Consider the following 25,965-nt stretch of genomic DNA (forward strand, 5'->3'; position numbering starts at 1 on the left):
TATTCTGATCCAGCTGTTCTTTATTGGCCAGTCTTTCTCCATCACAACGTTTTGCCATTAAAGTAGCCTACTCATGTAAACTTTGCATTGTAGCAACGTTTTAGACAGTAATGAATGATGGTCAGTGCGCAGAGAGCAGCAGACTCCTTTTCTTTTTTTCCTCTCTCTTTTTTTGGTGTCCTTTGGCAATCTGTTCCCCGACGCACACTGCGCGTCATGGTAGCAGCACTGGGCTGGACACCATATACATTTGGCTTAGAAGTGTCTGTCCACAGGGCTGTGAGCTTGTAGATTTGCTGTTTTCAGTGCACTACCGTCATGCAACATAATATGACCCGTAGCAACGCACAGCGAGTGCGGTGCGTTGCAACGTGCTGTCACAGCACTGCTGTGAGCTTGTAGATTTGCTGTTTTCAGCGCACCACTGCCCTGCAACATAAATGACCGGTTAAGTTAAATAAATAGCAAATAATACCAAACAACCAAACAAATAATAGCCCGGGCTCTTACATAAAACCTAATAAGGATAATATTAATTGCAAATAACGGCCCAGGCGCTTATACGAACCTTGCGCTTATTTGAAACAGGCGTTTATTGCGCAAAATGGGGTCAGATCCCGGGCGGATATATGGGACCCGGCGGCAGTTTGCCACCGGGCGATTAATTGGTGATTTACGGTATACCATGTTGTTGTATCTAGGAATGGGACGATACGCGATATTATCGTTTATCGTGATTAAAAACACTTTAATTTACTTGATACAGTCATTTTTTCAGTCTAGCAAATGTCTTTGCCAAAAAACTGCCGATCTAACGCGACACGCTGTGAGCTTGTAGATCTGCAATTTTTGGGGCAAATGTTCCGCCCCAGGATAATAGATTTTGATTATCGCGATAATCTTTTGTCACAATAATCTTGATATGACATTTTCATATCGTCCCATCCCTCCCAAGAAAAGCTTGAGAAGCAGTGATTTAGGTGTAGCAGGATCCAGTGGACCTTCAGCCTTCTGACCCACACAGGAAGGTGTGTGTTTGTAGAGAGGAAGGTGTTTGTCTGGGGCAGTCGCTGGCCTTAGGCAACTGTAAAAATAAAATCACACAGCACTTGCAAACAAGGCACTCACTGTACACACACACACACACACACACACACACACACACACACACACACACACACACACACACACACACACACACACACACACACACACACACACACACACACACACACACACACACGGTTTGAGGAGGTGGATGTCTGTCACACTTTCTTTATCAGAGTTGTTTAGCCAAACGGCGACGCGCGCTCGTGTGAGCATCTTTCCTGCCTGTCAACATTATGTCTGTTTGTCTTCTGGTCAACATCTGGCTTGCAGGCAGACAGCCGTTCTGTCTGGGCACAGTGGGCAGGCATGCTGGGAAATGTAGTTTAGCATGGTATATATGGAGGGGAAGCTAAATGAGGGGAGGAAAGAGAATGAATGAGTAAAACCTAGAAAATAGAGAATACATTTACATATTATTAGCATAAATCCATACTGTAATTGTGACTAGAACAGTATACTGTGTGTGTGTGTGTGTGTGTGTGTGTGTGTGTGTGTGTGTGTGTGTGTGTGTGTGTGTGTGTGTGTGTGTGTGTGTGTGTGTGTGTGTGTGTGTGTGTGTGTGTGTGTGTGTGTGTGTGTGTGTGTGTGTGTGTGTGTGTGTGTGTGTGTGTGTGTGTGTGTGTGTGTGCGTGCGTGCGTGCGTGCGTGTGCGTGCGTGTGCGTGCGCCGTGCGTGCGCCTGTGCATGAGTGCTGCTCTCTCCACCATCTCACCAGTGTTGGATGCACAAACGAGGGATTACATCTGTTACACCTCCCATGTACCATTTTCTCATTATGTAATACATAGTAACAACTTGTAGGTGTGTGTGTCGGTCTGTGTGTGTGTCTGCGTGTGCACGTGCACGTGCATCACCACTGACTGCGCTGTGTTGTAGGCAAGCTCTCCAGAGAAGGATGACATCATCCTTAGCCCGGTTCATACTTCGTCGTGCGACGGTGTCACGTGTCGAAAATAGCAGGCCCACAATCTGACAACACGGTGCACCCACGACATGTTGTGAGCTTAGTACTGTAGGCTGGCATTAGGCATTTCTCTCTGCAATGGGGATGCTGTCCTCAGTAGCTCACAGCAGAGAAACCCATCATTAGAGAGAGAGAGAGAGAGAGAGAGGCCGGGGGGGGGGGGGGGGGGGGGGAGAAGGAATGATGGAAGGGAAGAGATGCAGTTACAGTATATATTGGGCAATTAACCGCGCAAATATATAAAAAACAATAGATTAGAACCAATAAACGACTTCATGTTGCTCTTGTAGGTTAATCAAATTGTCGAGAAGCAGGCTTTTTGGGGGATTGTATTACTTTACATCCACAAATCCTCTCATTCTCTCTATCTTTCTCTCTCTCTCTCTCTCTCTCTCTCTCTCTCTCTCTATTTTTTTATTATTATAATTTTTTTCAATAATCATCGTAATCGTATTTGAGGCAAAAGGTTGAACTAACGGTGATACTGATTTGAAATCATATCACCCAGCTCTGGAAGGGATGGTGGAATTGAAGCAGACTTGGGGATGGTCGAGCCGAGAGGCACAACAGCAGAGAGCAAGAGAATGGAAGTCTCTAAAATATCTAAAGGTCTGACCCAGGAGAAGGAATAGGAGATGGACTGGAAATGCACTGGGATGGAAGTTAACCACTTTCTACCCGGCAACCCTATTTTGGGCATGTTATTATAGGCATTTTAGAACGTAAATGTAAATAAGAAAAAGTCCTGCAATTTTACATACAATGCTGAAATAGCTGAGCTTGTAGATAGGCTATTTTAGCTTTGTTTTAGAGAGAGAGAGAGGGATTGCCAACAGCAACTGGGAATAAACAGAGTTGTAACTGGTGAGTCGTAGATGGGACATCATGGGAGGTGGGATCTGTGCATTTACTGCATTATTGATAAAATCTGATTGCTGGTTTTCTGCAAAATAAATGCTTTTGCTAAATCATGGCGATATACTCAACAACACAGCCTTTTCTGGATAACTATTTTCCTCCCGTTTCATAAAACTTGCAGAGAGAAAACGCTGACGTTAGAATTTCCTCAGTTCGATGAAAGATTTCCTCCAGTCCCAACGTGCCACTTTGCAATCTGTAGGCAATGGATTCTGCACAGTTCCCTAACACATACAGTATATTAATATAACATTCCATATATGGGTGATATATTGTGCCATCCCAGAGAAATGTTGCAGAAAAAGTGAACAGTAATACCAGGAGACCGTAGCTGAGAAAGAAGGAAGAGTTATGGTTTGTGATACTGTAGAGTGATTCCTCCACAGTATCTCTAGATGGGTAGCTATAGACCTTTAATGTTCCCCGTGGGGAAATTCAGGTGTCACCACAGTAAGAATAAAAAAAATCACACTTGTGTGAACTGAGCGGTGGAGGCTACGTGCTCCAGCTAAGTGAAAAGGACCTTTTCTTTGACAATGGCTAGCCAGATTGCTGACGTAGAAACATGGGTTTTTCAAAAAAATCTTAGAAGGATTCAAAATACACTAATTTTCACGATTTTCATATAGCAGATCTACAAGCTCGCAGCGCCGCGCTGTGAGGTTGTATATCTGCAATTTTTCAATAGTTAAAGCATAAAATAATAATACACAGTAATGTGTACCCGTTCTGAATGGATTAACACAGTGCAAAAGCAATGGCATCATAGTTGTGTAAATGGAGGTTATGTGAAGGAGCTTTCACTCGTCTAGGATCCCTCAGCTGCGTATCATTTATCGTTCTCTCACAGGCCGTTAAGAACACAGCGAGAGGTCTTTTCCACAACGACACCCCTGTGATCCGGCGTGACATTACAGGGTCATCCCTGCCAGGAAGTGTGAAGTCTTAAAGCTGTTTAATACAGCTGTACTTCCTTCCTCCTTACACAAAAAAAGTATAGTCTGCTGTCATGGAGAATTGTATTGTACTAGAGCAGGGGTCTTCAACGTTTTCAGGCCAAGGACCCCTTAGTTGAGAGAGAGATGAAGCAGGGACCCCCACAACCTGTTCATATAGATTCCATATAGTTTCATTGTTTGACAGCACAATCATCATATTTTGGATTCATGTCAATTTGTGTTTTCAGATATTTAACCACTTGAACCGTCAATACTTAATAAACTTGAACTTTCACTCTGTACTTGGTCTGCTCCTTTTCCCCTCTACACCAAAGCTCTTTGCTGAAAATAGCCGATCTACAAGCTCTAGATTGAATTTTTGGAAAACCTTTTCCTTGATCTAAATTACAGTAACTGAAAGTTTTTATCATACATTATTTAATGAAGTATCTGGGGGGGAAAAAAATGTGTCCAACTACTTTCAGGGTATTTTAAAGTTCAACCTTTGAAGTTTCATTTGACCTTAATATGAAAAAGTGTGGCAATACTCAAATGAAATGACTGGTTAGATGAAACGAAATCTCCCTCTTGAGTATCATTTTCAACATGTTGGATAATTTTAGATTGTCTCTGACGAATTTGGATCATTTAAGTGGAAAATTGTCTAAAGTGTTTGTGTTAAGGGACAACTTTGTTAATCATTAAACTGATTCTTTTGGTTCTCCAGTAAAGACATGTGGAAATCTCACTTATCAAAACCTGTGTGCTAGAGAACGATGAGATTCACTTTAACATCAGCATACTTTCCCATTAACCACTTATACACTATATGCTGTGTTGTGGACCGGGCTCTATCCCTTTTCTTTGTGAAAAATCTTCAAAGATAGCAAAAAAGAAAATAGCAGATCTATAACCTCACAACTCATGGCCATTTAATGCTAGCCTGATTTCAGACTCAGCTCACGCTTTAGTCTGAAACTGTGCTCCATTCTGAGCGATTTACGGGGGACTTTTTTGCGAGCGTGCACGCGCGTGTCCGCGCGCGAGTGATCGCGACGCACGGTGATCGAGACGCACGGTGGACACGACGCACCGTCGGGGAGTGTGTGTGTGTGTCTCTGTCTGTGCCAGTGACTGCTTCCACACAGAACTGCGACCAGAAACTTGTAATCAACATTAAACAGCTTGGTGAAATCAGTGCGCTCGTGCGTGTGTGTGTGTGTGAACTTCGTTTGAATCGTTTCAACTGCTGCGCGGATTGGATATTCGTTAGACCCACCCCACCCCCACCCCCACCCCGCGCGCTCATTGGACAGCCGAAAATAAAAACCGATTCATGTACTAAGCTCCAGACCAGAGAAAGAGTCCACTCTGAGAGTGGGCGGGGTCTCTGGTCTGGAAGCAGGCTAATTTAATGCGTTGTGAGCTTGTAGATCGGCTTCTTTTTCTGACCTTGCTGAATCTTGTCCCTGACTAATCGATTGATTGATTGATTGATTGAATACTTTATTAGAAGTTTGCATAGGAAAAGGTACAGTTTCATGACGGTACAGTTCACTGGTACAAGGTCTACTAAAAGGAGATCCATGAAAAGACTAAGCTTATTTCCACAGGATACCATTTAAGTATCTCATATAACATTGAATGACAGACGAATAGAACACAGTACTATGCAGTAGATATGTAAAGAAAAGAAAAATGAGAGAACAAAAAAAGAGTCTAAACAGTAAGTAAGTATGTATATACAAAGAAGGGGAGGGTAGGGTTGGGCTAGGTTAGTTTTTTTTTACCAGTTGCGAACGGTTAGTTTTTTTTACCAGTTGCGAACGGCTGCTGCCTGTAAGTGGTTTTTCAGGGCAATTTTAAAGGATGCTAGTGATCCACACTCCTTTATGACCTTCGGTAAGGCTTTCCACATTTTGGTGGTATAGCAGAAAAAAGAGTTTGACCCTTTGTTGGTTTTGACTCTGGGTTGAAAGTGATCTGTGGCGCTGCCTCTGGTGTTGTAATTATGGACATCCTTAATGTTTATAAAGTATTTTGACAGGTACTTGGGTGTCATAGTGGTGTAGTGTATCTTGTACACCAGGCCCATTGCAAGTTGCTGTACTCTGTCATCTACTCTGAGCCACCCCACTCTTAACTGGTGAGTAGCGGTGAGGTGAGTCTGATAGGGAAGGTTAAGCAGGACCCTAATTAGTTTATTTTGGGCTGTTTGGAGTTTAGTTTTCAGGGCTTGTGGGGCGTCACGATACCATACGTGGACTCCGTAGTCAAAGAGGGGCTGGATTATTGCACCAGCTATGGTCTTCAGTGTGTTGAAATTGACCATTGGGGCGATCCTCTGTAGGAAACGAGTTCGTTGGTTGATTTTATTTATTTTCTTTAGAAGTCATCTTTTCACTGGAAAGATTAGCTTCAAGGATACATCTTAACACTTATGTTGCAATGATTTTTTCTCTTCAATGTCTCGCGTTGCCATGGTTACCATAGACTTCCATGTAATTGTGCAAGTGTGTAAAAAGTGCACGCCCATGCCTAGATGATGCACCACGTGTGTAGATGCTGTTCACAGCTTTCAAACAAAAAAATCCGCTTGGAAATCTGTTCAGGCATTCATGATTTATCAGCCATTATGTTTTCTTCAGATGTAAACAAACATGGCTGCCATGTTTGAAAGAATGGGTTGGTATGGGGGTTAAACATGCAATTTCGCGATCGCGATCATGCCTAATACATTTCTGGAGGTCCAAAAAAAATTTTTGAATAAAAATTTTTTGATTTCTTTTTTTTTTTTCAAAAATAGCCCAAACTCGGGAAACTCGGGGTTGGCACAGCACTAGTACCAATACAAACTCGGGAAACTCGGGGTTGGCACCATATGTGTTAAGTAAGAGATTTCGTTTTTTCGTGTTATGACCTTGTCACCCACTTTGATTGTGAAGTTATTGACTTTTTTGAGGTTATGATTTGATCCAAAGAGGATGGACTCAGTTTTTCCCAGGTGAATTGATAATTTGTTGTCATTAAGCCATGTGCAGATCTTACTTAGTTCAGAGTTAAGTGTCTTTTCAACCTGCAAGTGGTCCTTGCCCGAGACTAGGAGAGCTGAGTCATCCGCGAACAGGAACAGGTTGCAGTCACAAGCAGATGCCATGTCGTTCACGTATATTAGGAACAACAGAGGTCCCAGTATGCTACCTTGAGGAACACCACAGCTTACTGGGAGGGGGGGGGACAGGGTACCGTTAATCTCCACCACCTGTTCCCTCCCCACCAGGTAAGATTGCATCCAACTCACTGCTGCGCTGTCAAGACCGATGGCTTTTAGTTTCTCAATCAGAATAGAATGAACATATTAGTAATAAAAACTAAACTGAAATTAAAGCCTTAAAAAAAGAAGGAAACACATATAACTAAACCTACCCGCTTTAGAAAACTAATTAAAACTAGACTGGAATTGAAATCAAAAATGTAAAAATGACAAAGAATAAATAAAAACTAATGTCTGCTTGAATCTCACTAGAGTGAGATCTTAAAGCTTGTCTCATCTCCCCAAACATCTCCCTGAAGTTGGCCTGGCTCTGTCAGAACACTCTGACCACAACCTCACTACCTGCTGTGGTCGTGTGCGTGCTCGTATTCGTGCATGTGTGTACAGTTTTTTTCTTTTTACTTTCTTCAGTATTTCACATTTTCAAATGTGTGAGGAGTACTGCTTCCATCACTTTGTGTGTGTGTGTGTGTGTGTGTGTGTGTGTGTTTGTGTTTGTGTTTGTGTGTGTGCATGCGTGTGCGCACATGCTCAGAAGCGTATGCATTTACTATTTACTATTTATTTACTATTTACTATTTACTATTTTACTAATACTATTCTCAAATTCAACCTTAAGAAGTGGCTCAAAGCAAGGCAAATGTATCCACGAGTTTCCAACGCCCCATAGTGCATTGCGCAGACGCTGTACCGATCTTCCGGCGCCGCAGCCGAGTGTGATTTACAAGCTCACAACAGGCTGCACCTGCGACGCGACGTGAGCTTGTATGTCTGCTGTTAAACCGGAAGTGTGGTCCAAACAGGTCCAAATAATCTCCAGTAAACTCCCGCGGAAACAGGTGGATAATCATTGGTAATTATCTGCTCCATCTGTCACTGGTGTCACTCATAACTTGCATTAATTACGTCCCCTTAAGGCAGGTCTTAACCGCACAGAATCTCCCACGAAAGCGTTGTTGCCGACAGGAAGCCATCGGGAGCTTGTCGGCAAGAGGCGCTTGTCGTCGATAGGGCTTTCGGAAGCCGCCGATGGAAAACTGAGCATGTTCAGTCGGTGCTTGCAGTCGGTGGTAAATCCTCCACTAGAATGGACCAGAGTCTAGTCTGCTACAGTGCAGAACTTTCCAGAAGCAAGCCTAAATAAGCCAGAGACATTTTCCCGTCGCACATTTTTTTTTTTTAACAATATATTTATTAAGATTTTCTTTTTTTCACAGGAAATTCAATTGTTACAATTGTTACACTTTTTTTTAAACATACAAAATGCAAAAGCAAAAGCAAGAGAAAAAGAAACATGACAAAAACAAACCAAAACCATAGAAAAGAAAAACAACAACAGCACTACTCCCCCCCCCGTTCTGACATTAAGTGTCCCAAGTTACAGTCTTTCATATATTGAATGAAACAACCCCATATCTTCTGAAATACCTCTTGTTTGTCCTTCAAAATATATGTAATCTTTTCCAGAGGTAGACATGAACACAGTTCTCTGAACCATAGAGAAATACTCGGTTTTCCCAGACTCTTCCAAGATAATGCAATTATTCTTTTAGCTTGTAAGATACAGATATCAATAAACTTGATTTCACAGGTTTTCAATTTGTGTCCCTCCCCGTCGCACATTTTAACTAAATACCGAATTCACAATCTCAACTCTCAATTTCCTATACTAATCAACTCCAAAGCAATGCTAGTAATAGTGCTGAGTGTTGTTTTGGTGAGAGCAGAGCAGGAAAAAACAGTGCACGGAGATCTCCGGTTGCCAGATTCTTTGAGTGAAACAAGCGGCCAGGTCTATGAAAATAAGCCCAAAAGTAGCGACCAGTTTCACCTATTGAGCTCAATTATTAGCTATTTTCTAAAAGAATGTTGAAAGCAAGGCCAAATAAGCAACTACACTTCAGAAACAAGCCCAAACAAAAGCAACCCACAACTAGCAACATTATAGGAAAACGGGATCAAAGTAGCTTATAACGAGCAGACCTGGCAACACTGCCATACAGTAACTACAGTCGGCGTCGGCTGAAAAAATAAAAGTGCTTCGTTCTTTGCAGTCTGTCAGACAAAAGGAGTCTCCTCTAGGCTGTTTGGTGTGGAGACAACTTTACTGTTTTTACTGTACTGTTTTGTACTGTATTGAATGTATTGTATGTTTGGTAAGGATAGCCGTATCACCACTTTTTTATAGCCTGCTCAGGGACAACAGATGAAAATGAGCTTATGGCTAACTCTGGCTCAGTTAGATTGATGTGAAAACTGTTGATTAATGTGCTTTTTCCCTGTCAAACAAATAAATAAATTGTGGAGCTGAAGCATGCGTGTTCATGTGGGTGGATCGGGTCTCAGGAACAGTCAGGACAGGAGCTCATTAAAACCCACAGAAGATAACTGTGTGTGTGTGTGTGTGTGTGTGTGTGTGTGTGTGTGTGTGTGTGTGTGTGTGTGTGTGTGTGTGTGTGTGTGTGTGTGTGTGTGTGTGTGTGTGTGTGTGTGTGTGTGTGTGTGTGTGTGTGTGTGTGTGTGTGTGTGTGTGTGTGTGTGTGTGTGTGTGTGTGTGTCTTTATTGATTTTTTGGGGCCTTATTATTCTAGAGAGAACAAGATTACAAATCATCTAAATCTGTCCTCCTCCCATTAATCTGTTCCCATATTACAGGAAGACATGGTTTCACACCTCTTGTTGTTATTGTGTTTATGATGTTGACTGTTGTCTTCTTCCTCTTTTGTTCAGCGTTCAGGAGAAATGAGGAGATGAGAGCCATGGAGGTGCTGCCCATTCTCAAGGAAAAAGTTGCCTTTCTGTCAGGTACGTTTTGCCTGGATCTCTCTCTTTCTCTGTGTGTGTGTGTGTGTGTGTGTGTGTGTGTGTGTGTGTGTGTGTGTGTGTGTGTGTGTGTGTGTGTGTGTGTCTGTGTCTGTGTCTGTGTGTGTGTGTGTGTGTGTGTGTGCGTGCGCGAGTGTCAGGGAGAGAGAGTGGGTTTGTGTGTGAGTGTGTCAGGGAGAGAGAGTGGGTTTGTGTTTGAGTGAGTGGGTGAGTGTTTGAACAGACTTCACAAGCTGGATCTCTAAAGACACAGCGCTCTGATCTGGACCAACAAGTCCAATGAAACATGACACATACATTGATTACCGCTGCATATGGACACAGACAGCCCATTCTCCCAAAGCTCCTCTCTGTCCGCTTCTTACATGACACACACACACGCACGCACGCACACACGCACGCACGCAAGCATGCACGTACACACGAAGATGTACACACGCACAAAGAGGTGTTAATGAGCCATGCTCTATGTCAATGAAACTCAGGCTGAGGCAGTCACTTAACTTGTCAGTTACTCACAACACACACACATGCACACATTCATCCATTGATGTCTTGATTGGACAGCTTAGGCTTGTAAAAAAAAGATTTATATAATTGGTCACTGTCCAATTGAGTTAAGGCACCCTCTGTGAAACAGTATATTCAATTTGATATTTTTGAATTTATTTGATATGCACAACAAAGGTTTTTGATTCCTAAAATATAACATTACAGAGGATGTTTAAAGATGTTTGTTTGTTTATTTACAAGGGACGGTGCACATTAATTAGCATTTCAGTTTCCACATCAAAGCAAAGATACCAGAGCTAGCTAATGAACAATACATTGTTTTAACGAGCAAAACAGTAGAGTAGACAATATGGTACAATGAAACACATTCTGAAAATAAGTTATTTATGAAAACAAGGTCAAGTAGGTAAAGCAGGGGTCAAGCAACCTTTTTGAAATGAAGTGCGGTGTTTTTATTTTCTAGATCAGTGTTTCTCAAAGTGGATTCCAGGGACTCTGTGGGGTCCTTTAGGAGGTTCTAAATTGACCCTTACAAGTATGTAACTCTGACAGTTTGGGTTCATTTGGTTCTATTTGTACACTGTCAGAGTTGAGGGGAAACCTTGACATTTGAAAGTTTGAGAAACACTGTTCTAGATAGTCAGTGTGCCATGTCATGATGTCAACATACATTTTGATGACACGCCATCAAACATTCTGACATATTTTGATTGGCAGGACATTGTTATAACGATCATTAGACTCTGAGCAATAACCCACCAATCTCCCTGACTCCCTCCCCAGTCAGAGTTCAGAGTTTTAATGAATGTAGTATTTTTTGCAGGATGTCATTTGCTGTAAATTAGGTGTCTTCATTTAATTGAGCACGTTTAAAAAAAAAGATTTGATTTTAAAATAAAAATCCTCTCTCAAACTTCTACCAGTGTGCCAGTGATCACCCTCCCCTGTGCCAATGTTGGCACCCGTGCCTAAGGTTCCGTACCCCTGATGTAAAGTATGTTCCAAGTTGCAAATACTCTTATCTATCCATTACTCATACATGTACAGCATACGAGCCGATGCAGAGTCAGCGGTACAGCAGATACACTATAGCTCTGTGACTCTGAAAGCACATCTGATCAGAAGCCATCGCGGCAGGGCAAAACTCAGCAGGATTGTTTGTACAAAGCACAGAAAACGTTATTCAGCAGCTGTGTGTGTGTGTCTGCGCACTTTTGTCAGATTCTCTCGCCTTTTGTATGAAAAGAAACTATGAGCCGCAGCATTGGAAGTAACACACAAAGTGGAACGTGGTGTGTGTGTGTGCGCGTGCGTGCGTGTGCAAGGGCACTCACATGCCCTTTTCTGATTACCTTCCTCCCCTTGTCTTGCCAAGGTCAAACACTAAACACAATGATGAGAGGGCTATGACTCAGAAACCCTGGGGGGGCATATAGGGAGGCAGAGAGAGAGAGAGACAGAGACAGAGACAGACAGAAAGAGAGAGAGACATAGAAAGAGAAAGAGGGCAGCGTTACCATGGTGATGCCGTGCTGTCACAACCACACACGCCTGCATCCTTTGCCAAGTGAATTGGCTTTGAAGGGCCGAGAGATGAGAGGACTGACATGAAGACAGAAGACCATCCTTTTCTTTGTTCTAATGAGCCTGTTATCCTGGATCAGACCCTTTTTTTGGTCATTCCCCACGTTAGTTTTGTTTTTGTTTTGTGATTGCGACACGGTCGCAGTTACTATCAAAACCTCGACCAGCTGTCTGTCCGTCACACGTCACACTTTTGCCCTGCTGATATCTCTGCAACCGTTGCCCCGATCCATGCCAGATTTTGCACACACACTCCCTGCCTGCCAAACCACAACCTCCACCCATCAATTCTCACATGACCCTCTTCTAGCGCCACCATGAGGCCGATTCTTGCAAAACACATTTATGGACACAGCTCCTAAAATCTTTGCCCTAAAATCACGCAAATTGGTACACAGTATGTCTACACTCATGTCATCAACATGGATCTGTCCCATTTAGCGCCACCTTCAGGCCGATTTTCTTAAACACATTTTTGGACACTGCTCCTACAGATTTTGCCCTAAAATCACGCAAATCGATACACAGTATGTCTACGCTCATGTCATCAACATGGATCTGTCCCATTTAGTGCCCCCTTCAGGCTGATTTTTTTAAACACTTTTTTGGACACTGCTCCTACACATTTTGCCCTAAAATCACGCTGCGACCTGACGGTTGCTTATCTCCCGATTAGGGAGTCTTACTGGTTATTATCCGTGATTGATACACGCCGCCGCCAGTAGACCAAGATAACTTCCTCCGAGGGAGGCAGTTCCAGCCTTTAAGCTGGTCGCACACTGCTATGTTTTTTTTTTTCGTTGCATTTTGGAAATCCGAAATCCGCTTTTTTCTGGCCAAGGAGAGAGAGTGAGAGAGCAAGGGACCCAGTGGCAACAGTTGCGAAAAATCGGAAAGAAATTCAGCCTGGTCCGAAAATAAATACGAAACTGGGCGGCAGTGCGCAAAGGACATAACATGAGGTTGATTTTTTTTTTACGTGCTCCGAAATTCGCTCTGATATTTGGCTGAAAAAATGCAGGAGTGTGCAAAGACCTTTACTGCTGGTTATCGCTGTGATTGCACAACATGGGGTTTTGGGGGGCGGGGTTTTGTAGGTGGTTGTGGTTGTTAAGCATAAAAGCCAACATGAAAAAGAATCACGATAAGATTGTGTATCGTGATACCGCTTGGAAAAATATCATGATATTGTATTTTTTCATATCGCCCACCCCTAAACCCAGGTGCAGCGTAGGCCCTAATTTCCCTAATTTCGTTGTACTCTGTATGTGCTTGTACGTGTACTGTGCTTTGGAAATGAGTTGATCGTTGACAATGTAACTGTGCCTGTTGCCTGTACTGTATTGTTACATTGACAATAAACCTCTATTCTAGGCTGCTGTTCTGAGGTAGAACACAGTAGTAGGTGATGAAACGTGTGGGCCACGCTCGGTGCCACGAGAGGGTGGAATTTAGGATTGCAGATAAATCAAATAACCAGATGATGTGCGGTTACACCCCGCCACTCCGACATGTCTCCTTTCCGACACGTCTCCATTCCGACACTAACCCTATCTCTAACCCTTATATTACCCTAAACTTAACCCCTATGGAAGTGTCGCCACTCCGACAATAAGAAGTCAATTTCGGAGTGGCGACATGTCGGAATGGAGAGCGACTCCCGATGATGTGCAGTGGCTGCTGAAGCCAGGCTTGAAATATAGAAGGACATATGAAATATATTAAATGTTTTGTTTTTCCTCCCATTTTTCTTTTTCTCCATTAACGCCATATTCTACATGTAGTCCATTTTCACTGCTAACTCCTACATTTAAGTTTTAAAGGCAACCACGTGTCTCCTTTGATACGCACCATGTCAAGGCTGCTTCTTTTCACACCGCCGGTGGAGTTTCACCGGGAGAACATAACACATGCTGAACAGCACACTAGTGCTGCTTTGCCAACCTTGGCGTTGCTGATGCAGTGCCAGAGAGATGAATTGATGCACCTTTCTCTCTCCCATTGTTGTCAAGTTTACTTCCAAGGGACACTTTCAAGGGTGTACACTACAGTATATATTTTGTATGCCCCATGACGTAAAACGGTGACCAAAGTCTGACGGTGGCCATGGTTCACCGCCCACCACCATCCTCCGCCCAGTCCATGTGTCCCTGAGCAAGACCTGAGACACGACTCTACAAATGCATTCTAAATCAGTAGTTCTAAAACTTTCGATATTTTCCGAATAAAAAAAAAATAGCAGATGTACAAGCTCGCAGCGTGTAGTGACGCACTGGGAGCTTGTGTATCTGCTATTTTTTAATAGCCAACACAAAAATCTAAAATGACGCAGATACTTTCCCAGTTAAAATGGATTAACCACTAACTGATCCCCTAACTGGAGTCTAAATTATTATTTATTATTGCAACCGTAGGGAGCATTTACTATCAAACTCGGCAGATCCTGACTGTCAGTCAGTCAGTCAGTGGGTAGGTAGGTAACGCCTCAATGTCTTTAGCTGAACTGCCCATATGGAGATCCCTGTTGCCAGTGTAAAGTCAAAATAAAAGCGACCACCTATGAAAGGAATTCCTGGCAACTGTCGGGATCACTACAAAATGGAGGCACTAAAAGGGTTAAACAACCAACCACAACTTGAATCACACTTGCAAATGCATTCCGACCTGTGCAAATTCCATCCTGCGCGACCTCGCTTTTCGCCCTTAGGGTGTCTTACTGGTTATTAATACTACTACTACTACTACATCTGTCCAATCAGACCAACTTGATACCAGGCGCCATACTTGCTTGGGAGATACGAATGCAGAGGTTTGAAGTCAATCTATCAGTTCTATCTGTTCTTCAGATGCGCAAACAACAGATACACACACTCACGCTGTCCATTTCTCTAAGACTAGTGTGTTTAAGTGGTTAACTGCTGATGTACTGTATATTGAATTTGCTCTGTCATAATCATTACTCTAACAGCGCCTCTTTCTCTGTGTGTGTGTGTGCTCGTGTGTGTGTGTGTGTGTGTGTGTGTGTGTGTGTGTGTGCTCGTGTGTGTGTGTGTGTGTGTGTGTGTGTGTGTGTGCACGCAGGTGGCAGAGACAAGCGCGGCGGTCCAGTATTAACGTTTCCCTCACGCAGCAACCACGACAGAATACGACAGGAGGACCTGAGGAGACTCATAGCCTACCTGGCCGGCATCCCCAGGTGGGACCAGCTATATTTGTCCTCTATACACCTGTGTGTGCGTGTGCGTGTGTGGAGACAAAGCCTACGTGGCTGGCATCCCCAGGTGGTACCAGCTATATTTGTCCTCTATGTCAGCGGTTCTCAACCTGTGGTTCTGGACACCCACGGGAGTCCCCGCTAGGGATGGGACGATAAGCGATATTATCAGTAGGGCGGTGGCTCAGTGGTAGAGTTGCCGTCTTAGAAACACGGAAGGTTCCCGAAGGGTTCCCAGTTCGATCCCGGGCTTCCCCAGAGTCAGTGTGGAAGAGTCCTTGAGCAAGACTCTGAACCCCTAGTTTGCTCCCAGTGAGCAGGTTGGTTGCCATCGGTGTATGAATGTGTGTGTGAATGGGTGAATGTAATGCACAATCTCTGTAAAGCGCCTTGGACAAAGGCACTGTCCACAAGTTTCCAACATCCCATTGTGGATTGCGCAGAATGTGTAACGGCAACTTCCGGTGTTGCAGCCGAGTGTGATCTACAAGCTCACAACAGTTGCATCTGCGACGCGACGTGAGCTTGTATGTCAGCTGTTTTCAGGATGTGTCCCACAAATAATGCTACAGTAAATTCTCTCGGAAACAGGTGGATATAAATGCACCATTTACCGTTTGTTAAAAATGATTAAAAAAAAACCATTACAATTTACATTCATAAAATTGCTGTCCTAAAATGTTGATGTCCTCACAAGAATAGTAATACGTGTGTGTGTTGCGGGTTCACTGGGGCTGTGCGTGTATGTGTGTATGTGTGTGCAAGCATAATGCATAATGCATCTCGTGTGTGTGTGAGAAACAGAGAGGGATGGTGTAGTTAGTGTGTAGGATTAGCACTGATCGATCTGTCAGCCAGCGAGCATGTGAGCGACGGGCAGAGAGAGAGGGGGAAGAATGAATTACGGAGCCAGATAGAGAGAGGGGTTGGGGAGGAAGAAAGGGGGCAAGAAACATGTGACAGGAGAGGAGAGGAGGGAGAGAGAGGGCATGAATAATACTGTGGGCCAGAGAGAGAGAGAGCCTGCCGCAGCTTTCCCCGCTGCCAAAAACCCATCCTCTACATTTTAATCATGAGAAGGAGGGCGAGAAAGCCAGGGAAGCCGAGGGGTGGGGGGGGGGGGGGGGGGGGGGGATGTTGAGGGAGAGAGATAAGTGGAGGGGAGGACTAGAAACAAGTGATGTATACTGTATGTGTGTACTAGAGAGAGAGAGACTCTGAGAGAGAGAGACTCTGAGAGAGAGAGAGAGAGAGAGAGAGAACACTTGATGTAAGGAAGAGGATATCCATAACGGAGATGGGAATGAGTGACAGGAGATCGAGAGAGAGAGATAAAGAGGGAGAGAGAGATGAAGCAGGACTAAAAAGTGAGAGAGAACGCTGAGAGAGAGAGGGATCCATAACGGAGAGGGAGGGATGGAGAGAGAGAGAGAGAGAGAGAGAGAGAGAGAGAGAGAGAAAGAGAGAGAGAGAGAGAGCAAGGGATTAAAACTAAGCGAGAGAGAGAGCACTAGGCATGCGCGGGGAGGTGTGTGAGTGGGTGTAAATGTGTGTGTGTGTGTCTGTGTGAGTGTGAGTGTCGCAGTAGCGGTGCAGTAGTTGTTGTTGTGGTCGCTGTGGATGAGTAGCTCTGAAGCGCTTTGACTCCCAGGTAAATATCTCTGCCTCTTGCTGCATCTTTTTTTTCAATTTTTCACTCTTCCTCACTCTCCCTCCTCATTACTCTGTCTCCTCTCTCCATCTGTCATCAATCCGTCCCTCCTCTGTGCTCGTCTTTTGCCACTTTCTCTGCAAAAAAAAGCAAACATGATTGACAACATCATCCGTCATGTTTGTGGATTCCTCTGCTTGTCATCTCTGTGGTTTTTCTTCTTGTCCTCTCTCTCTCGGGGGATAATAACGATTATAATTCTTTGTTGATTATGGTCTATCTATAGGGATTCGTGCAGTAAATGTAAACACACAATTTCCCCGCTTTTTCCGCTTTTTTATTTCCCCCTGCATTTTTGTATTTGTGCTGTGCTGTGTGTCTCTGTTCAAAAGGTGTTCTGCTATTCTTTTGGGGGGGATGGATAAACATCTGCACGCAGGCAGCGCTCGCTCTGCAACGTCTAACTTCAGACTGGCAGCTTGTAGCTCAGGCGAGAGAGAGAGAGCTAGATGTGGGATGAGAAATTTAAATTCACAGTCAATGTCATTTAGTGGATTTAAATGAAAGCCAGCTTACGCAACATAGAATGATGAATGTTTGTTTGTTGGAGGTGAAGGTAGGTTAGGGGATTTTTGGGTGTGTGTGTGTGCGTGCGTGCGTGCGTGTGTGTGTGTGTGTGTGTGTGTGTGTGTGTGTGTGTGTGATCTCCTGTGTGTGTGTGTGATCTCCTGAGGGAGCAAGTCTCACTGAAGCACAATTCTGCCGATGTGTACTTTTCTGCACAGAACTACAGTATGGCTCACTTGTAATTGTTTATCTTTCATGTGTGCGTGGTTGTGCATTACTACATACAGTATATTTGCGTGCATGTGCACACATATATTTGTCCTTATTTATGTGTGTGTGTGTGTGTGTGTGTGTGTGTGTGTGTGTGTGTGCGTGCTTGGGTGGGTGGGTGCATACTGCTCGTGTTTGTGCGTGGGTGTGTGCTGCGTAGGCTCCTCACTGTATAGAAAATGCGTCATCATCTCATGGTTTGTTGTGATTCTCTCCTCACCCCCCCTCCCCTCCTGGATTAACTTCTCTCCATCCATCCATCCATCCCTGCCCCACCTTTACCCTATCTCTCCCTCCATCCATACCTCTGTGCATCTCTCTCTCTCTCTCTCTCTCTCTCCACTCCTCCCCTCGATCGTTCTTCCTCTCTCCGTCCCACCGCTCCTCTTCCTCTCTCTTTTTACTCTTTTTACTCTCTCTCTCTTCTCATCTTTTTCTCTCTTTCTTGCACACTCCTGTTTTGTTTCTCTACTGTCTGTCCCTTCTCTCTCTCTCTCTCTCTCTCTCTCTCACTCACTCACTCACTCACTCACTCTCACTCACACTCCCCTCCCCCTGTTTTCTCTCCCTCCCTTGCTCCTTCTCCCTGTCTGTTCCCCATTCGCGTCGTGACAAAACGTACATTAGCCAAAGCAAGAGTGGAATAAAGCGATCAAAAAGGAAACGACGTATGTACAATCAAAAGGGAATAAAAAAAGAAAAAATGCATAAACAGCTGTCCATTTAAAAAATGTTGTCAGAAATGTATATTTGTAAGCGTTTAAAGGAGTAGTTCACCCCCAAAATGACTTGAGTTCAGTAATATTTTTATTTTATTTGTCGCACTCCTAAGACAAAAAGTTAATTTACCCTGATGGTTCCCCCATCCATTGCCATGCATTCGGGTCCCCATCTGTAATCAATTGGGGGAAATTGACTATAATCACATTTTTGTCTTGCGACAAATACAAAGAAATATTATTGAACTCAAGTCTCTATGGCATGAGTAATCAATAGAAAAAAAGTCATTTTAGGGGTCCTACTCCTTGAAAACAAATGTCAACAATATTGACCTGTTTGGCATCTTCTCTCTCTCCTCCCCCCCCTTCAGTGAGGAGGTGTGTAAGCATGGCTTCACGGTCATCGTGGACATGCGAGGCTCCAAGTGGGACAGCATCAAGCCTCTGCTGAAGATCCTGCAGGAGTCCTTCCCCAGCTGCATCCACGTGGCGCTCATCATCAAACCAGACAACTTCTGGCAGAAGCAGAGGACCAACTTTGGAAGCTCCAAGTTCGAGTTTGAGGTGAGTCCGCTGTCCCAACGCTGGACACCTTGGCGGGAGGGCCGGGCAAGGGGCCGAAGATGTGTCTAAACGAAAAGCCATTGAACAAAATAGTGAATAAAGCAGATCAAAAGGAAAAGTGAATAAGTCTAATTAATTGCATAAAAAATTGCTCCGATTCTCAAATTGTTGGTGATATCTGAATGGCTTACCTTTTTTTTCATATACATTTAATTATTTTGGCATGAAAAAAAATAGCAATTTGGTTGGCCAGGTTGATTTACAAAACATGTAACAGGACCTCTGGCACGGATCAAAATGTTGTCAGCACAAGGGTGGGTGCTTCCAGAAACGCTGCATAATGGTGATGTTACAGAGTGAAATGACATTGAGAGAATGGAATACTGCATTACCTGCTGAATCATGAATCATTTTTTTCATAGTGAAGGATTTTGAGGTTCGCATCGCTAAACATAGCCTCGTCTGATTTCAAGCCTGTTTTATTCATGCGCTCTAATGAGGCTTTAACAAGCAGGCTCCCACATTTCCCACTATCCCACTGGGTCTTTTTTTGTGTTATGACAAGTGTTGCTTAAAGCCATTTCCCAATGATAATTAGCATTTTTTGTCTGTGCTGTCTGTCTATTACCGCGAGTGGAAAGTTGCAATTATTAGCCCGGTAGATACAGACACGTGTGCACACCGCGAGCAAAATTGATCGAGCTTTGATCATTGACACGTGCATACACACACACACACACACACACACACGCACACGCACACGCACACGCACTCTCAGAAACACGTGGTATTGAGCTGGTCTGATGATACTATATTGACTGGTTCACGAGGATACTAAATGAGAAGCCACTTGCTGCAGGGCAGGATACAATTAAACAGCGTGTCCTGCTATGACAGCGTGCCTATTCTGCATGTGTGCGTGCGTGACATTCTGCCATCCATTTGGCAAACCTTTCAAAGTCTAATAAAATGTCTCAGAGTTAACACTGCGGATTGCGCTCTGTCATAGTGTGTAGGTTGGAGTTTTTGTGTGTTTGTGTGTGTGTGTGAGAAAGAGTTAAACCTGGCTCTGCAAAAATAAAACCTTGCAGTTAGGGATGGGACGATAAGCGATGTTATCGTTTATTGTGATAAAAAACACTCACAATAATCGTATCGTGGAGATTTAATTTATCGTGATATCGTCCTCCGTCATGCACTGGGATCAATTCACCTTTTATTTGCCGAGCTGCATATTCGGTGCCACTTAAACCCTCTACAATTGGTAAAATATACTTAAAAAGGTAATAATTCGTACTTGATACAGTCTATCAAATGTCTTTGCCAAAAAATAGCTGATCTACACGCTCACAACGCGTCACAATGCGCTGTGAGCGTGTAGATCGGCAATCTTTTGGCAAATGTTCCGCCCCAGGATGGTGGATTTTGATTATCGCGATAATATCGTAAATTGCGACTTCTTTTGTCACAATAATCGTGATATGACATTTTCATATCATCCCATCCCTACCTGCAGCAGGATCTGCTTTGCTATATCTACAGTCTGCCTCCCCCCAATACCCCTTTCTCTAGAAATGGAACATTCCATGAAGAGATGGAACATTCCTAACTAACTTAGTTTAAAAGAAGAACAATCTTTACGAGTAGAAGAAAAGAGCACAGCACAAAGTGGACTATATAGCCTTGAATGTTGGGCGGGGGGGAGATGTGAATACATCTCTTTGTGTTGATTGTTGTTTTTCCAAGCCCCCCCCCCCACTAGCCAATAATCCTCCACGTTTTATTGGTTCTTTTTATTGAACGCAGTGCAAATCAATTATGTTGTCCAACAATAGAGATAAAGTAGCAGTATCAGGGGTTTTCAATGGCAACAACCGTGCTCTTTTCACATAATACAACAAACCTACGCAAACCCACACAAAGCCTCTCTTGCGCTCCACTTTCTTTCTCTCTCTTTCCCTCTCTCTCTCTCTCTCTCTCTCTCTCTCTCTCTCTCTCTCTCTCTCTGTCTCTCTCTGTAAATGTAAATGTAGCATTACAGGCCAACTATTTAGAATAAAGAAATGTGTAAACAGTGCTGTGTAACCCCAGGGCTCCACTGGCTGCGTCGCGTTGCTCTGCGTCTTGACGGCGTCATTGACGCAGACACGTTGCCATCCGACTGGCTCCACTGAACGTGGATGTGTTGATATTTCAATCAAATATCATATGATATTCGCATTATCAACTGTAGTGTTATATATGCCTAATTATAATAATTTATGCTGTGTAAAGTGCCGGGAAAAAGTAGCAGATCTACAAGCTCACAACACGTGGCGTGCATGAATCTGTCATCATGCTGTTTTGTGACTGTCTGTGAGCTTGTAGATTGGCTATTTTTGGTGCACCAGCGCAGCCACGATAATGTATAGCCTAGTGTTCAGACCTTACGGTTCAGACTCAGTCACTCACTGCTGGCCTGTTTTTAGGAGGAAGAATTGAGAAAGTTGTTTCCTAGCCTGTTGTGTTAGCCTACATAATTTTATCAAGTGGGAAGACCACTATACAAAATATGCTAGGAATGTTGGGACATCTAGTCACCCTTGTGAATGACGTGAATGGATATCCAACAGCAGAAAGGCACGTATATACATTTAAATATGCAATGCAATTACATTTAATCATAATTTATATATGACTGGACGTTGTGGACGCCGTCAAAAAATTGAACCGGGGCAATTTTTGAGTTTGGACGCCGTCACCGGAGCGTCCGACGTTGACGTTGCCGTCGCCAGTGGAGCTCCCTTCATTGATTAAACCGGGAGCGTTCCCAACGTTGACGTTGACGCGACGCTCGACGCGCCCGGTGGAGCCGGGGGGTAACATTGCAACATCACAATCAAACATAGTAAAGGTATTCTAAAATACGGAACAGTTTACTTTCGCAGAGAAACAAGTAAAACAATTACTTAAAATAAATCATGTTTTTTTATGTGTATTTATTTGGAAAGTGCACAAGTCAATGTACAATATTTTTTCACGTCTCATACATACATTTCTTAGTGCAATTTCAAAGGAGTTTTCTTTCTTTTCCGTCCTTTTTCAAAAGCTCCCAGTCTTGCTGGGGTTATTTTTCATGTATTTCAAGGCATTTTCTCTGAATGTACATGTAATCAGTACACTGCAGAAATACCCATATGATTGGCAGTCTTTATGGTAGTTGTATTCCATTGGATGTCCTTCACCTGTCACAACAGCTCACAAATCTGGCTGCTGTGTTTGCACTTTGCCGTACTTCTCCAAGGCAGCGAGGAAAGGATTATTTGAATTATCATTATTAATGTGAGAGGTGGAGGATGTGAGATGAAACCAGAGAACAGTAGGGAAGGGATTAGAGGTGTCCCCTGTGACGGCGGCTATCGGATGTAAAATCCTGGAATCCCGGTATTGATTCTGCCATATTGGTAATTGGATCGAAAGTGAAAAATCTAGATCGCAGCATCTCTAGCTGAAATGGAGTCGGGGTATGTGTCGAAATGAGATTGTGGCCCGAAATCCACTTAACCTACAGTAACCCCCCCCCCCCCCCCCATATCTCTCTCAATCTTCAGACAACCATGGTGTCATTAGAAGGCCTGTCCAAGGTGGTAGACCCCTCACAGCTGACGGCAGACTTCGAGGGGAGTCTGGACTACAACCACGAAGAGTGGATAGAGGTGAGATGAGCAGACCTACCAGTGTTTCTAAATCCATCTATACGCAGTAAAATCGTCCGCTTTAATTTATGTATCGATGTGCTTCCATATTTACTGGGAAAGATACTGTGATACTGTGGTGGCCGACGCATCGGCCGCCACTTTAAAACGTTGCTAACTGCTTAATTGCTGCCTTACAGATGTGAGTCAAGGAAATAAGTAACCTTATATGCAACAGGTGTTGAGAATGTGATATCTAGCTGCTAAATGTTGTCTGTTGCACTTAACAACTGTACAAATGTGTTGATGAACTGAGGATTTTACTGTGTTTCATGAGAACCTTGTGGTTCTCATGAAATCCAAACCAGACCTACCCTATGTATACATTTTCTTGTTGCTAAAATTGCCTGATGTTTAGGCGTTGTGAGCATGTAGATCTGCTATTTTCACAATATTTATCTGTGGAACCGAGTCACATTAAATGTAATACCTACAATTCCAAGTGCTTGTCAGGTTGGCGGTCCCCAGTTCAAATATGTTTATTTTGGAGCTCACAGCCTAAAAAGGTTTGAGAACCCCTGACCTATACAGTGACCTCTGACCATGTTGTTGCACCACCAGGTGCGCGTGGCCTTCGAGGAGTTCTCTGGCCATGCCAGCCAGATGCTGGCCAGGCTGGAGGAGATGCAGGACACAGTGTCCCGGAAGGACTTCCCTCAAGACCTGGAAGGAGCCAGGAGAATGATAGAGGAACACGCCTCGCTGAAGAAGAAGGTCATCAAAGCCCCCATAGAGGAGCTGGACACAGAGGGACAGAGGTACACAGACGCGCACGCACGCACTGAGGATGATTATGTAGTGATAACTTGGCAGTCAGTGTCATGTCCTGTATACTGTAGGTTTCCCATTTCCATCGTCTTTTATGCATTTGTTGCTTATTAAATGTGACCACTTTATCCCGATACACTTTGTCATACATGTACAAAGAATATTGAAAATAACAGAGCTACCTATTTGGCTATTTTTGAAAATCTGTCTATCTAATCTAATGCATATCTAATGCCCAAAATAGGGATGCCAGTTTGAATTTTTAGGATAACTTCGATTTGTGTGAAAAGTACACAATGTTTCATATTATTATTTGGCATATTGATCAAGCCGACCAATCTTCAATTTCTTCAACCGAGTGGCCGCGTATAGGGTACCAAAACATCACAATTCTACTCAATATTGTGCTGATATTTTTCAGTTGAGTATTTGTTTTTTTTTAATCTTGTGAAACGCATCCCCAACAACCTCCTCCCAGGTTGCTGCAGCGCATCCAGAGCAGCGAGGCCTACTCCAACCGGAACAGTGGAGGGGGTGGGGGTGGAGGGTCGGGTGGAGGTGGGATGTGTAACATGGACACCCAGGGCTTGGTGCCCCGGGTCAGCCAGCTGCTGGACAAGCTGCACTCCACCCGCCAGCACCTCCACCAGGCCTGGCACGTCCGCAAGCTGCAGCTGGACCAGTGCTTCCAGCTCCGCCTGTTCGAACAGGACGCAGAGAAGGTAAGGAAGGGGGATCACAGTGGTTTTAGATAGATTTTTGGAGCGGTGAAAGCGCTCCCAATAGACAGGTATGTCCGTGGGTATGTGGGTGGGTGGCTGGGTGGCTGGGTGGCTGGCTGGCCATGTCCGTAGCCTGGCAATACCTTGAGTGGCCACACACAACACACTAGTTAAAGGAGGGGCGCTGTTTTGTGCAGGCCAGGCACACTCACCACTCACTCACAGGCACAGTTTACTCACTCACTCACTCACTCACATAGGGTACAGCTGCTCAAATTCACCGCTCCACTTCGAACCGAGGTTTGATTTTTTGAGGTTCCATTGACATGAAAAAGTTGAAAATACCCGTATTTTCCGGACTATAAGGCGCACTGTCAATGAATGGTCTATTTTCGAACTGTTTTCATATATAAGGCGCACCGGGCTATAAGGCGCACATAATAGACGCTACCGTTGCGTTATGCATCCAACAGATGGAGCTGTGCTAAAGGGAATGTCAATGAATGATCCATATATAAGGCGCACTGGACTATAAGGCGCACTGTAGTTTTTTGAGGAAATTAAAGGCTTTTAAGTGCGCCTTATAGTCCGGAAAATACGGCATATGTAATTTTGGGGGGCCTTGACGTGAAAAGGTTTGAGAACCACCGATTTAGAAGAAGGATTTAGAAGACATTTATAGACACATATTCACAATTTTTCTAAAATAGCACATCTACAAGCTTGAAAGGTGAAAGGTGACAAAAAGAAAAGTATGTTTATAAATATGTATATTTAAATGTTAAGATAAGCAACATACAATATCCAACACTCATTAGTGTGAGACAAGTAAAAGTACAAATGACCACACAGAAGCATGCCATACTGAATTTCTTGTTTCATTTGTGTGAGTTTCCGAGCAATTAGTTTGCGTCGTGATGAGAGCAAAGAGTGTTGTAACTCTGCTTACGCCTACTGCAGTCAACAACAAATATCTGAATCCAGTGTTAGTGTTTATTCGTGATAATTACAGTATGTTTGCACATGCCAGGAATCTAACATGGAGTTTGGCCACATGCACACAAATACTGTACATAACCAAGAAATGGCATCATAGTCCATAATTAGAAAATAATTAAGGTGAATTAGAAAAACGATGCACAGGACGCAACCGTCTGTTTTGCAGGAAGGCGCACAGGTTGACGTAATGTAAACACTGCGGAGGAGACAAACGAAAATAAATCGAAATGTATTTTTACCTCGAAGGGAGATGCACATTTTGGTGCGAGTAGCAAAATAAAATAGGATGTTGCAGTAAAAAAAAGAGAGATAGAGAGCTGCAGTAGTCATGGACGGACTGCAGTAGTAGTACTGTAGGAGCTTGTTGCTAGGACACCAACCATGGCCATGGGTTGTTCTGTTCTGTGGGAGAGCCTGCCTGCCTGCCTGCCTGCCTGAGAGGATTCTCTCTAATAGAGGCATTCCATAACTGGCCTGTGAAAGATGCAATCCTCTCTACACACCCACTGCAGCACACATACACACACACACACGTGTACACACAAAGACACACACACACTCAGGTGCGCCCCACACCAGGGTTGGGATCCTTCAGTATTTTAAGGGTTCCGGATCCTTAACGATTCCCGATAC

The 25,965-nt window shown here is 43.8% G+C and overlaps 1 protein-coding gene across 7 annotated transcripts in view; it reads left to right on the plus strand.

Annotated features, from left to right (window-relative positions):
- Positions 1-25,965, plus strand: part of trioa (trio Rho guanine nucleotide exchange factor a) — a 142,114-nt gene that overhangs the window by 39,144 nt on the left and 77,005 nt on the right. For all 7 annotated transcript variants that reach the window (XM_080735759.1, XM_080735760.1, XM_080735761.1 and 4 more), the window contains exons 3-8: positions 9,935-10,009; positions 15,206-15,320; positions 18,917-19,109; positions 22,700-22,804; positions 23,405-23,601; positions 24,090-24,333. In XM_080735759.1, the coding sequence (XP_080591885.1) occupies positions 9,935-10,009; positions 15,206-15,320; positions 18,917-19,109; positions 22,700-22,804; positions 23,405-23,601; positions 24,090-24,333 (929 nt within the window). The remainder of the gene's footprint in view (positions 1-9,934; positions 10,010-15,205; positions 15,321-18,916; positions 19,110-22,699; positions 22,805-23,404; positions 23,602-24,089; positions 24,334-25,965) is intronic.

This window comes from Nannobrachium achirus (assembly GCF_963921795.1).
Source record: "Nannobrachium achirus genome assembly, chromosome: 10".
Taxonomy (NCBI): domain Eukaryota; kingdom Metazoa; phylum Chordata; class Actinopteri; order Myctophiformes; family Myctophidae; genus Nannobrachium; species Nannobrachium achirus.